General features: G+C 39.6%; 1 protein-coding gene across 2 annotated transcripts in view; it reads right to left on the bottom strand.

The window, feature by feature from the left end:
* Positions 1–11,317, bottom strand: part of LOC104114898 (beta-galactosidase 17) — a 39,693-nt gene extending 28,376 nt beyond the window's left edge. The window contains exons 1-5 of one of the 2 annotated variants that reach the window (XM_070177801.1): positions 11,101–11,317; positions 10,736–10,840; positions 9,931–10,126; positions 5,796–5,884; positions 266–346 (exon numbers count right to left, since the gene is read on the bottom strand). In XM_070177801.1, coding sequence (XP_070033902.1) covers positions 266–346; positions 5,796–5,884; positions 9,931–10,126; positions 10,736–10,840; positions 11,101–11,286 — 657 coding nt within the window. In that variant the 5' untranslated portion in view covers positions 11,287–11,317. The remainder of the gene's footprint in view (positions 1–265; positions 347–5,795; positions 5,885–9,930; positions 10,127–10,735; positions 10,841–11,100) is intronic. The other variant, XM_070177800.1, reaches the window with a different exon arrangement.
* Between the last annotated feature and the right edge of the window lie 2,538 nt (positions 11,318–13,855).

The raw sequence follows: 13,855 nt of genomic DNA, 5'->3' as shown, positions 1-13,855 counted from the left end.
CACTTCCAATAGATATTCCATATCCGTTAAGGTTTGAGTATTAACATATCCACGCTCTGATGATCCTTCATCAAAGTTTTAGTGAAGTATTTCCTGCGCAGATCATAGAATTTGCAGGTGACACATCATATTTGTTCAGAACTTACAGCACCTAGCTTTGCTGCTGCATTTTGCTATAACCTATTATTCTAGATGTGGAGTTGTATTTATCTGGATTAATAGCTATGTTATTTTAATGAAGCCAGCTTTGGTAAGTTCAATTCACCTGGACCATCATTATAGGGCCGCCATTTTTGTATGCATAAGAGACTATCTTCGGCAGCAAAATTCCCCACCATCTCTCAACCTGTAATCATTTTTAAGATTACATACAATACCACTAAATCAAGCAAATGATGCTAAAAATGCTAAAAAAAAAAAAAAAAAAAGTTGCTCCATCGATGTTGAGTGGATTAGGCTCGCAAGACTACCATTAACTTTTTCTCTAAAGAAAAAAACAAAGGATGAAACAGAAAAACAGAGATCAGTTGTGCGATCGACAATTTCTTAAAGTTTCAGTCACAAACTCATAGAAAGAAAATACGTTGTTAAAACTGCTATTTTAATCCTATCTCTCCTGCACATAGGAGAGGCACTACTTTCTACTCATCGCAGCAAAAAAAGAATTGATGTGATGACTACCAGAAATCCAGAAGACAGGCATTCGGCATCACTTTCTCTTGAAAAGTTATAACTATAACCCATAAAGAGTCAAGAAGAGCACATTAGATTCCCAATTATCTGCAATGGTGATCGACAGGATATGAGGAGTTCTTAATGAAGCGATATAGAATACATCCATGTGGAATGCATCTTTAGTTAGGCCTACTTAACTTAGGAAATTAAGTCCGCAATTTTACTAGGTAGGCTTCACATTTATTTCTAACTTCTTGTCATTCACATCATGTTGCTTGTGTAAGATAACCTATATAAAACGATTGCAGTGCAGTCCTGGATCTAGTTGAGTGATTGTTTACTTGAAAATGAATATCAATCTTGTTTGATGTTCTTTTTCCTTTCCTTTTCTTATGGTGGAGATTAATCATATTATCTCTACCAGCAATTGAGAAATCACTATATTTAATTGTTAGTTTATAGATATGTATAGTGTAGTCTTGTCCCACATTGGAAGAGGAGTAATATCTCCTTGTAGTGTATAGCTATAAATAGGGACCTCTTGTATTGTATTTATCATCCAATATCAATAACATATTTTCTCCCGTGCCTTCTCACACGGTATCAGAGCATTAGTGAGAAAAGATCGTTGTGCGTCATTCCAGCGTTAACCGGGAAGAAAGAACTTAGTCATCGTGTAATTTTTCCGGTCACTTTCTGTCGGTGTTGTGCTAAAACCAACACCACCACGAGGTAAATCACCCTCCGACTACCAACTCCTGAAATTTTATCCGGCAGAAAAGCCGCCACGCGCCGGCAACAACTTTTCCGGCGAGGGTTCCGGCCACTTTCCGACCATTTTTTCGCGAAGCTTCTTCAGGACATTGTGCTCTCCTCAAAATTCCGGGCCTACCCATCTAATTCAAATCAAATTTCGGTCACTTTTATATTTTTCCGGTGTGAACAGTGACCTTTCTGGCCATTATTTGAAAATATTTCTTCAGGACAGCTTGCTCGCAAAGGAATTCCGAGTCTATCCATCCTGGTTACAATAAATTCCGACAAGTTTGGAATTTTCCGGCGAGCTACAGTGTTTCCGGCACAGAACAGTGTTCTGTTTTCCCGCTGTAAACAGTGTTTTCAAGCTATTTCTTCAGTTTTCTCACAGGAGTTACTTATTTCCACTATTTCAAGTTAACCCTACTACTACAAATTGTAGCGACATGGGAACCGATGCTTTGAATAGTCGGATGGTTTCTTTAGCAGAGTATATTGAGTTCCTTCAGTATAAAGCATGTAAGCAGACATCTTCTGAGATAGCTTCTGTTGTTCAAACAGGTAATAGCGTGACTTGTTTCTCCCAATCTTCATCCTCTGAGTCTTGGGTCATTGATTCAGGTGCATCAGATCATATTTCTGGTAACAAATCTCTTTTCACTACTATTTCGTATTCTCAATCTCTTCCAAAAGTCACAATGGCCAATGGGTCTCAAACCATGGCAACTGCAATAGGTCAAGCAAGCCCACTTCCTTCCTTACCTTTAGATTCGGTCCTTTATGTTCCCAATAGTCCTTTTAATCTCATAGCTGTTAGTCGCTTAGCCAAATCACTTAAATGCGCTGTTTTATTTCTTGATGACCATGTTTTTATACAGGAACGCAGTACGAGGCGGATCATTGGTACCGGGCGTGAATCAAACGGACTTTATTACCTTATCCTTGCTAAATCATATGGACTCACATCTTGTCTTCCTTCTACAACTTGTCCTGTTACTGATTCACCAGATTTATTACATAAACGGTTGGGACATCCTAGTTTGTCAAAACTTCAGAAAATGGTATCTGGTTTATCTCACTTGTCAGCTCTAGAGTGTGAGTCATGTCAGCTCGGTAAGCATACCCGCTCCCATTTCCCTCGGCTTCTTGATAATCGAGCAGAGTCATCTTTTACTTTAGTCCATTCAGATGTTTGGGGTCCTAGTCGGGTCAGTTCCAACTTAGGATTCCGCTACTTTGTCAGTTTCATTGATGATTATTCCAGGTGCACTTGGATATTTTTGATAAAAAATCGATCTGAGCTGTTTTCTATTTTCCAGACCTTCCACGCTGAAATTCAAAATCAATTTGGAGTTTCTATTCGCACATTTCGTACTGATAATGCCCGAGAGTATTTGTCTTCCCCATTTCAGCAGTTTATGAAATCTCATGGGATTATTCATCAAACATCTTGTCCGTACACATCTCAACAAAATGGGGTAGCTGAAAGAAAGAATAGACATCTTATTGAAACTGCTCGTACCCTACTCATACAATCTCATGCTCCGTTGCGTTTTTGGGGGGATGCCGTTCTTACATCTTGCTATCTTATTAATCGTATGCCATCTTCAGCTATCCAGAACCAAGTTCCATTCTCTGTCATGTTTCCCCATTTACCTTTGTTCTCTCTTCCACCCCGTATCTTTGGAAGCACTTGTTTTGTCCATAACCTTACTCCAGGAACAGATAAGTTAGCTCCTCGTGCTCTTAAGTGCGTATTTTTGGGTTTCTCGAGAACACAAAAGGGGTATCGATGCTACTCTCCTGACCTCCAGCGGTACCTTATGTTCATTGATGTTACCTTCTTTGAAACCCAATCATACTTCGCAGGTTCGGGTCATCACTTAGATATTTCTGAGGTACTACCAGTTTCATCTTTTGGAGATTCAGTCACTCCAGCTCCAATTGTAGCTCCACCACCTATAGCTCCAGTTGTAACTCTACCACCTATAGCTCCAGTTCCACCACCTACAGCTCCGGTTGTAGCTCCACCACTTATAGCTCCAGTTCCTCCACATAATCCAGTTCAACCTTCTGCAGCTCCACCACTCTTGACTTATCATCGTCGTCCACATCCAGCATCAAGCCTAGGTGATTCATGCCCCGCATCAGATTCTGCACCTACTGCGGACTTGTCTCCTCTTAGTCAACCAATTGCACTCCGCAAAGGTGTACGATCCACACTTAATCCTAATTCTCACTATGTCGGTTTAAGTTATCATCGTCTGTCGTCACCACATTATGCTTTTATATCTTCTTTGTCCATTGTTTTTATCACTAAGTCTACAGGTGAGGCACTATCTCATCCAGGATGGCGACATGCTATGATTGACGAGATGTCTGCTTTACATGCGAGTGATACTTGGGAGCTTGTTCCTCTTCCTGCAGGTAAGTCTACTGTTGGTTGTCGTTGGGTTTATGCAGTCAAAGTCAGCCCGGATGGCCAGGTTGATCGGCTTAAGGCTCGTCTTGTTGTAAAAGGATATACTCAGATTTTTGGGCTTGATTATAGTGATACTTTCTCTCCCGTGGCTAAAGTAGCATCTGTTCGTCTCTTTTTGTCCATGGTTGTTGTACGTCATTGGCCTCTTTATCAGTTAGACATTAAGAATGCTTTTCTCCACGGTGATCTTGAGGAAGAAGTTTATATGGAGCAACCACCTAGTTTTGTTGCTCAGGGGGAGTTTAATGGTTGTGTGTGCAGATTGCGCAAGTCACTATATGGTTTGAAACAGTCCCCTCGAGCTTGGTTTGGTAAGTTCAGCACAATTATTCAGGAGTTCGGCATGACTCGTAGTGAGGCTGATCACTCTGTGTTTTATCGGCATTCTGCTCCTAATCTGTGTATTTATCTAGTGGTTTATGTTGATGATATTGTTATTACTGGTAATGATCAGGATGGTATTACTAATCTGAAGCAACATCTCTTTCAGCACTTCCAGACTAAGGATCTGGGCAGATTAAAGTATTTTCTAGGTATTGAGGTCGCTCAGTCTAGCTCAGGTATTGTTATTTCACAGCGGAAGTATGCCTTAGACATTCTTGAGGAGACTGGAATGATGGGTTGCAGACCTATTGACTCTCCTATGGATCCGGATGCTAAGCTTCTGCCTGGACAGGGGGAGCCTCTTAGAGACCCTACGAGATATAGGAGGTTAGGTTGGCAAATTGAATTACCTCACAGTGACTAGACCTGACATTTCTTTTCCGGTGAGTATAGTAAGTCAGTTTATGGATTCTCTCTGTGATAGTCACTGGGATGCAGTTGTTCGCATTCTTCGGTATATAAAGTCAGCTCCAGGCAAAGGATTACTATTCGAGGATCGAGGCCACGAGCAGATTGTTGGGTACACAAATGCTGATTGGACAGGATCACCTTTTGATAGACATTCTACGCCTGGATATTGTGTTCTAGTAGGAGGTAATTTGGTCTCGTGGAAGAGCAAGAAACAGAATGTAGTTGCTCGATCTAGCGCCGAAACCGAATATCGGGCCATGACTATGGCGACGTGTGAGTTAGTTTGGGTCAAGCAGTTGCTCAAGGAGTTAAAGTTCGGAGAAATCAGCAAGATGGAACTAGTGTGTGATAACCAAGCTGCTCTTCATATTCCGGTGTTCCATGAGAGGACTAACACATTGAGATCGACTGTCACTTTGTCAGAGAAAAAATACTTTCAGGAGATATCGTTACAAAGTTTGTAAAGTCGAATGATCAACTAGCAGATATTTTCACTAAGTCTCTTACTGGTTCTCGTATTAGTTACATGTGTAACAAGCTCGGTACATATGATGTGTATGCGCCAGCTTGAGGGGGAGTGCTAGTTTATAGATATGTATAGGGTAGTCTTGTCCCACATTGGAAGAGGAGTAATATCTCCTTGTAGTGTATAGCTATAAATAGGGACCTCTTGTATTTGTATTTATCATCCAATATCAATAACATATTTTCTCCCGTGCCTTCTCACATTAATATTGACAACTAAAGAAATAGACTACCTTCCTAATGTCAACAAGTCAGACTAGCAGGTACCCCGTGGTCTCTAGGAACAACATGTTACGGCCTAGTTTACTCTTTTTTCTTTACTTCTCTTTCTCTAAGAAAGGTAAGATGCAAGCACGCAGACTAGTTTAAAGTTGCTTGGTAACCCATTTGTACACTTGGATTCCCTTGGACCATGCCTAGTTCATCCCAAAAAGATTGTGAACTACTATGCAAGCTTAATCTGGTCAGCAACTGACTTGTGGACGTGGGATGTTCTAGGTCTTGTGCAGCATTTACGACCACAAAGAAAACCATAAGTAACTAGAACAATTGGAATACATACCAAGTCAATGAAAGCACGATCTGACGATCTAAGCCTTACAGCAGGTTCAATGGCAAGTAACCAAGCAGGGAAACCCCCAAAATCCCACTCTGCAGCAAGAAGTAAAGAAAACGTCAATAAACATTTCCAGAACATTTGCTGATAAGCTTATACAGCAAAAGATGGACAAAATAAAACAGTAAGATTCAATCATTCCCTAGCATATTCATATAAGTACAAATGGAGCTGAAATTTATACATGAAAAAATGCAAAATTTTGACTTTGAAAGTATAGAAGAGATGCTAGTGATAACTAATAAAAGGAAAGATGCTTGGTCAATCCACCTGTAGAGTGAATTAGGTCCTGCTGGAGTAAACCATGGTTGCCCTAGCATTGAAAGGGTTTCAGTATGAACAGATCTTGAGAGAGCATTTCCTGAAAACATTCGTCTGGAAACTGATGGGACACCCTTAACCAATATACTTACCCCTTTGAACACTAGATGTAATAGTGGATGGCTATAGTTTCAAAAGTGTTGGCTGCCTGTGTCCCTCCAGTAAATCAGATTGATGCGACAGGTCCCATGGAATTTGTGGAAGATAGAAGTAGTGGAGGCTATAAAAGGGTTCTTTACAGAACAAAACTCCAGAATCGATCTTGAATATTCATCTTTTCAAAGTTCATCAGCATCGAGATGGTAATGGAACTCGTATTTCCTTTTGGATTGACGCATATGGAAATTCAGCTTCAATGATGCTCAGATTAGCTGTTCTTGTTTCTACAATAAAAGGAGGTTTCATTTACTAATTTTGTTGTTCTGGCCCTTGTAAGGGAGGCGGCGAGCGAGAGAGGTGCTAGGGGTCTCGAAGGGTTTCTCGGGTGGTGGTGAAATGGAGAGGTCCAAGGCAGAGTGGAAGCGAAGAAGGCAGCGTACCTGAAGTTAGTAGGGAGCACAAGCGAGGAGGAGAGGAGAGCGAACGGAGAGAGGTATAAGGTAGCGAGGAAGGAGGCGAAGTTGGTGGTTACATAGGCTAAGACTGCAGCGTTTGGTCGTCTGTACGAGGAACTGGGGGAAAAAGGCGGGGATAAGAAGTTATTTCGGCTGGCTAAGGCGAGAGAGAGGAAGGCTCGGGACCTGGACCAAGTGAGGTGCATCAAAGACGAGGACGGTAGAGTGTTGATGGGGGAGGCTCAGATTAAGTAGAGATGGCAGACTTATTTTCATGGACTTCTGAATGAAGAAGGGGACTGGGATATTGTGCTAGGTGATTTGGGGCATTCAGAGAGTCTCCGAGACTTTGGGTATTGTAGACGCATTAGGGTCGAGGAGGTCGTGGGGGTTATGCGTAAGATGAGCAGGGGTAGAGCAACCAGGCCAGACGAAATTCCGGTCGAATTTTGGAGGTGTGTGGGTGGAGCAGGTCTGTAGTGGCTGACTGGGCTGTTCAATGTTATTTTCAGGACGAATAGGATGCCGGATGAGGGAAGGTGGAGTACGGTGGTACCGTTGTACAAGAACAAAGGTGATATTCAGTGTTGTAATAACTATAGAAGTTACTTAGTCATACCATGAAAGTTTGGGAGAGGGTGGTGGAAGTAAGGGTGAGGAGGACTGTGTCTATATCTGACAACCAGTTCGGGTTCATGCCGGGTCGATCATCTACGGAAGCTATCCACCTTATTAGGAGGTTGGTGGAACATTACAGGGACAGGGAGAAGGATCTGTACATGGTGTTTATTGACCTGGAGAAAACATATGACAAGGTTCCTAGAGTGGTTCTCTAGAGATGCCTGGACGCAAAAGGTGTACCGGTAGCTTACATTAGGGCGATCAAGGGCATGTATGATGGAGCTAAGACTCGGGTTAGGACAGTGGGAGGCGACTCGGAGCATTTCCTGGTTGTTATGGGGTTACATCAAGGATCTGCGCTCAGCCCGTTCTCATTTGCCCTGGTGATGGACGCACTGACACACCACATTCAAGGGGAGGTGCCATGGTGTAGGTTATTCGCTGATGACATAGTTCTGATTGATGAGACGCAAGGCGGTGTTAACGACAGGCGGGAGGTTTGGAGGCACACCCTTGAGTCTAAGGGTTTCAAGTTGAGCAGGACTAAGACAGAATATCTGGAATGCAAGTTCAGCGCCGAGTCGGGGAAGTGGGCGTGGACGTGAGGCTTGGAGCACAGATCATCCCCAAGGGGGCGGAGAGATTGATGAAGACGTCACACTCCGTATAGGGGTGGGGTGGATAAAATGGAGGTTGGCATCAGAGTCCTGTGTGACAAGAGAGTGCCACCGTTAATCAAAGGTAAGTTTTATAGAGTTGTGGTTAGACCGGTCATGTTGTATGGGGCAGAGTGTTGGCCGGCTAAGCACTCTCATATCCAGAAGATGAAAGTGGCAGAGATGAGGATGTTGAGGTGGATGTGCGGGCATACTAGGATGGATAAGATTAGGAATGAAGTTATTCAGGAGGTGGGCGTGGCTCCTATGGATGACAAGATGTATGAAGCGAGGCTTGGACGGTTCGGGCACGTGCGGAGGAGGAGTCCTGATGCTCCGGTGAGGAGGTGCGAGAGTTTGGCCCTGGCGGGGACGAGAAGAGGTAGAGGGCTTGGGGAGAGGTGATTAGACAGGACATGGCATTGCTGCTGATTTTCGAGGACATGACCTTGATAGGAGGGTGTGGAGGTCGAGCATTAGGGTTGTAGGTTAGGACGTAATCGAGTCCAGGGGTGAGGCTAGTTCGATAAGGGTGGTCTTAGACTGCTAGGGGTTTATGTTGTGTTCTCCCTATCCTTACGTTTTCATAGCATCGGGCTTATTTTCTGGTTTTGTTATTGCATTTAAACTATTTTCTAGTTCTTATGATGCTGTTATTATTTCTTTGGTTTCTGTTTGATGGTACTAATATATTGTCCCTTCCCTTCTCTTCTCGTCTTTTCCGTCTTCTTGAGCCGAGGGTTTTTCAGAAACAGCCTCTCTACTCCTTCGGGGTAGGGGTAAGGTCTGCGTACACACTACCCTCCCCAAACCCCACTTGTGGGATTCTACTGAGTCGATGTTGTTGTTGTTCTAGCCCTTGTGAAGCAGGTAGGACACCGATACAAAGGAGGACTATCTTAATGCCTTTTTTTTTAGAAGGTAACATATTTATATATTACTCCCTCCGGTCCACAATAAGTGACCAATTTGTCTTTTTATTTTGGTTCAAAATAAGTGTCAATTTAATAATAAAGAAAAAATTCAATTTGTTTTTCCAAAATTACCCTTTATGTACGTATCCCTAAAAAGTCTTTTACTCCTCACATTAAATTATGCTGCAACATTTAGTTAAGGGTAGTTTAGTCACACTAACTATTTTTGTCTAGAATTTAGTATTTCCTTAACGGGTGTGCCCAAGGCAAATTGGTCATTTATTGTGGACCGGAGGGAGTAAAATATAGACTGCACAAAAGCTGTGAAGTCCCCATATTTACAATATGGAATGTAACAACAGACACTCCTACTCCTTAGCCTTCTACAAGGAGTCTAAACTTAATGCCTTTTAAGGTCTATATGAATTGAAGAAATTGGAGGCCCTTTGGCAGATTAGAGAATCCTTTCGGGTGATCTAGAGTTCATCCTTTCGTTTTCTTGTCCATCCAGGTTTTGGTATTTTTCAAGCTGTAAAGATAGACGTACTAAACAATATTGCTACTTGGTCAGAATACTCACAAACTTTGAGCCACACATAGCTATAATTGCAATATATGTTGGACTTGCTGCACCATAATTTTTACATTTTTCCTGCGCAATTAGATAGAAAATGGTAGATAGAACTCCCTAGACCTACTGCAGCAGTAAATAGAGAAGATTTTACACTTCCTCGATGCATAAGCAAATTTGGAAGTAAGTACTAAAAATAATGAGACATTCTATGAATTTATTAGATTTACTTATATATTCACTCTTAGTCAAAGGAGAAGTTCATTTTTTCCCGATGAACTTCATGGATCTTGGTCCTTCCTCCAACATTTCACACGGGCAATTCAATTAGTCACAATTGGGATTTTATTAAATCAATTGAAGGAGGATTGAACTTGAGGAAAATTATACTTCATGAATGACTAGAAATCTGCGAAGTTGTACAAGAGAAAGCTCATGTCTGACCTGCACAAATATAAGGCCCAACTCGAAGCATCACCAGGAGATCCAATTTCTGACAAAGATTAAGAAAAGAAAAAATATCTGCTATTCCTTCAAAAACCAATTGGCCTTCTCTTGGTTCATGCAAATTCCATGCGACATATGTTTGAATGGTATTCAAGCCCAATGCCTTCGCTCTCAGCAGTCTATCTTCCCAATACTAAAGCGAGTATTTATATATCAATACCTCAATTCAAATTGGTATTACCAAACAACATAAGAAGAAAATAACTCCATTTACAGTAAAAGGAAACAAATCAAAAACAAAAAAGAAATGTCTGCCTTCACCACTCCTTGAAGGACTTAAAAGTGAAAGTTTGACATTCAACTAAATGTGTGCAAGTGAACTATCACTAACTTATTTTGACGTGTTTGACAGCAACAACAAAAACAACTCAAAAATTCATTTATGATGATTTTACAGGTAACTTGTACAACACTATAACGGAATTCAAAGAACAGTTAAAGGAAAAACAAAACTCCTTTTAAATTTCACGTAGGAGAAATTCTGTATGGGTGACATCCATATGATATATGCAGAATCTGCACCAAATGTAAGTTTTTATGCTAGACTGATTACTTCAGCATTACTTTTACCTTTTAATCATCATTTTCCTAACACGGAGTTCATCAAAGAGCATATGAAGTTAACTATCAAACAAGTTTGCTTCACTTTAAAGGAGCACCCTTACTGTGTGTGTTTGAACAAGATTACATACTATGATCAAAAGTATTCAGCTATCCATAGGAAACCCAGGGACTAAAGTACCTCTGGAAGAACCCGAAAGTAGTGGACGTCGCCGCCTATAATCTGAAAAGGCTTTCCATCTTTCCAGAACATGTCATCCGCAATCTCAAATTTTCTCTCATTTCCCTGCCAATTTAAGAATCAAACAACTTCTGAATGAAAACATATGAACGAATTAAGTGCAATCGATCAATCAGCTACACCTCTAATCACAAACTAGTCCGTATAAACCTTATATTTTATTCAACTCTATGAAATTCATCATAATGAGACTATTTTTATGCTGATCCTTAACCTGCCGTTACACTGAATACTCAAATAAAGTGCAACTTTTTCTTAAAAAGCTTGAATTAGGTATTAAAAAACATAAAATTTCAAATTCGTACCACAGAGTTAAGTGTTGCGAGGTCGGAATGAGAAGAAGAGAAAGAATGAAGAGGAGCAAAGGCAGGTGCGAAAGATCCGAAAGCTAAGAGAGCTAAGAGGAGCATGAAGATCGTCGTTCCCAAGCGTCGCTTTTTCGCCATTGCTCTGAGACCGGAAATGCCGCTTTTCTTCACTGTTGTAGTCATTGAAAGTAAGAGTCAATTCACTCGTTCCTTTGTTAGGTAATAAGAATGCCACTGTAATTTTCTCCATTTAATTTTGCTGTCAATGGCACGGTCCTCCTTTTTTTTTTCTCCCAATCAACGGCACTGTTAACTATTCACTCGTCTCAAATTATGTGTCTAGTTTCCAAAAATAATTATTTTAAATTATTTATTATTTTAGTAGTTTAAGATTAAATTAATTATTTTTTAAAAAATTACCTTTAATATTAATTATTCTTAAAGATTACAAATACCTCAATTATGAATAAATATAAATAAAAAATATTATATTTTAAGACATAAATATTGATAAAACAGTCAAAAACTTCTTATATTTAATATTTTCTTAAGAAGCGTATAAAAAAGAAATATAAAATATGATTTAAGACGGAGGTAGTAGTCAAAATAAATAAGTTCCTCCACTAACATTATATATCGGCCAAGAATAGAATGAGTCATCGGAAAATTTCACACCTATTCGTTGATGTGGCTCTTATATTTATTTTTTGTTTTTCTATTTTCACGTGTTCGATATCATGACTAAAGAATTCAAGTAGCATTCATATGTTAGTTTACATCGACCATAGTAAAAATTAATGGAGATTCCTGAATTGGAGTGGAAAAAATAAATACTTATAATATAAAAGCGTAATGGCAAAGATATTTTTGTTGCCAACTTTGAATGATTGATTTTGTAGTTTATTATATGTTATTTTAGTTATATGATCGTTTACACATGAGATAAGTAAAAATTGTAAAAGTAAAAAGAATATAGGTGATTTTTGCAATGTATTGTAAGTAAATATAGTAGACCATTTCCTCAACTTGCCTTTGGTATACCCGTGAAAAAGAGTTTTAATTCTTGCATATGGGGTAGTTGTATTTATTTGTATAAATTTATTTATAACTTTATGTAATATGTATTTGTTTTAATTACAAATCACCAAAAAAATTTGTGGGGGCTGACCCGTCTGTTTCATCTCAAAAAGTTGTATAATAAATTGGATGTATGTCCAATTTATTAGTTGAGTTACATGAAGGATGAATAGTTCATCTTTGTACAAAAGTGATCCTCTACCATATTAGCAAAAATATTGGGTAATGCAGGAACTTGGAAGAACTCCTCCTTTACAGGTTAATTCTTTGGCACCATTCTAATCTCTGTAGGATAGCATTGGCTTCTGCTTCATTATTGTTGCAGTTATCAAAATAAGCAGCATAAACTAAGGATGTCCAACGGGATGGGCCGTCCCGTCCCGTATCCCGACCCGGCCCATTCCGTATCCCGGCCCACTTAAATCTAAACGGGATGGGGCCATGTTAAACGGTATACGGGATAGGACGGGATGCCCATTTTGTCCCGTTTATCCTGTCCCGCATGTTCCGTCTATTCCGCGTGTTTTTTAATTTTTTTTTTTTTGAAATATAGCCGTTGGGCAACGGCGTCCATTGCAAATTTAGTCATTCCCAACGGTTATAAACGGCTAAATTTGGCCCCCTCCCCCCCAAAACACCCCCTACCCCTCCCAATCTTTTAATATAACCCCTAAGTTTATTAAATTATACTTTGGCCCCTTTTTTAACTATAAATACACCATTCTTCTTCATTTTTTTCCACAAAAATCAATCATTGGTCCTATTTTTAACTATAAATACCTCCATCTCTTGAAGACTGCCAAGCTAACATCTATTCTTATGCTAGATCAATATTTGATAAATATAAATATATGAAAACAACATGCGGTGAAACTGCTCCTTCTACTTCTAAGGCTAGAGTAGAAGTTCTATGGGAATGTATGGATGATATCACAGGTTTTAATTCCTCTATTGATGATGAACTTGATTCTTATCTTAATCAAGGATTGAAAAGTATTAAAGACGAAGAAGGCAAGAAAAAACTTTTGGCATGGTGGAGGGAGCGTGGCAAGGCTTTTCCAACACTTTCAATAATGGCCCGATATATCCTGGCTATTCAAGCATCATCAGTAGCATCGGAGAGTGCTTTTAGCGCGGCAAGATTCCAAATCGGAGATCATAGACATTCATTAGTGGAGGACAGCCTTGAGATTTCTATTTTATTTAAAGATTGAATTAATTCAGAAAGAAGAAATCTTGGTTTTGAAAAATTAACCACAGGGAAGAAGAAGAATACAATGAGATACTTAGCACTGGGAGCGATGACGGCATGGAACTCATGGAACATCAATCAACACTGCCAATTCCAAAACAATGGCCGAGAGAAATTATAGATAAGTTATAACGAAGCTATATAGGAGCTTACAAATATTAGTATGATAATTTGTAATTGGCAACTAAGAGGCCTAGTTCAAACAGAACCCTTCCTAGAAGGTGGCTGCATAAATTAGGTGTTCTTCACAAGAATTATATTTGTATGTGAAATTTGAAAGTTCTATTAATAAAATAAAATTCTCTAAGCCTTGAATTTTCTTATGAATTGTCTTACACTCTTACTTAGTTACTTAATGGCTTGAAATTATATTAAATAAATTACAACTCTATAATAATTACTAAAATATTTCATTACAAATCT

The sequence above is a fragment of the Nicotiana tomentosiformis genome, chromosome 6 (genome assembly GCF_000390325.3).
Source record: "Nicotiana tomentosiformis chromosome 6, ASM39032v3, whole genome shotgun sequence".
Lineage (NCBI taxonomy): Eukaryota > Viridiplantae > Streptophyta > Magnoliopsida > Solanales > Solanaceae > Nicotiana > Nicotiana tomentosiformis.
This window is presented reverse-complemented; position numbering and strand designations above follow the sequence as displayed.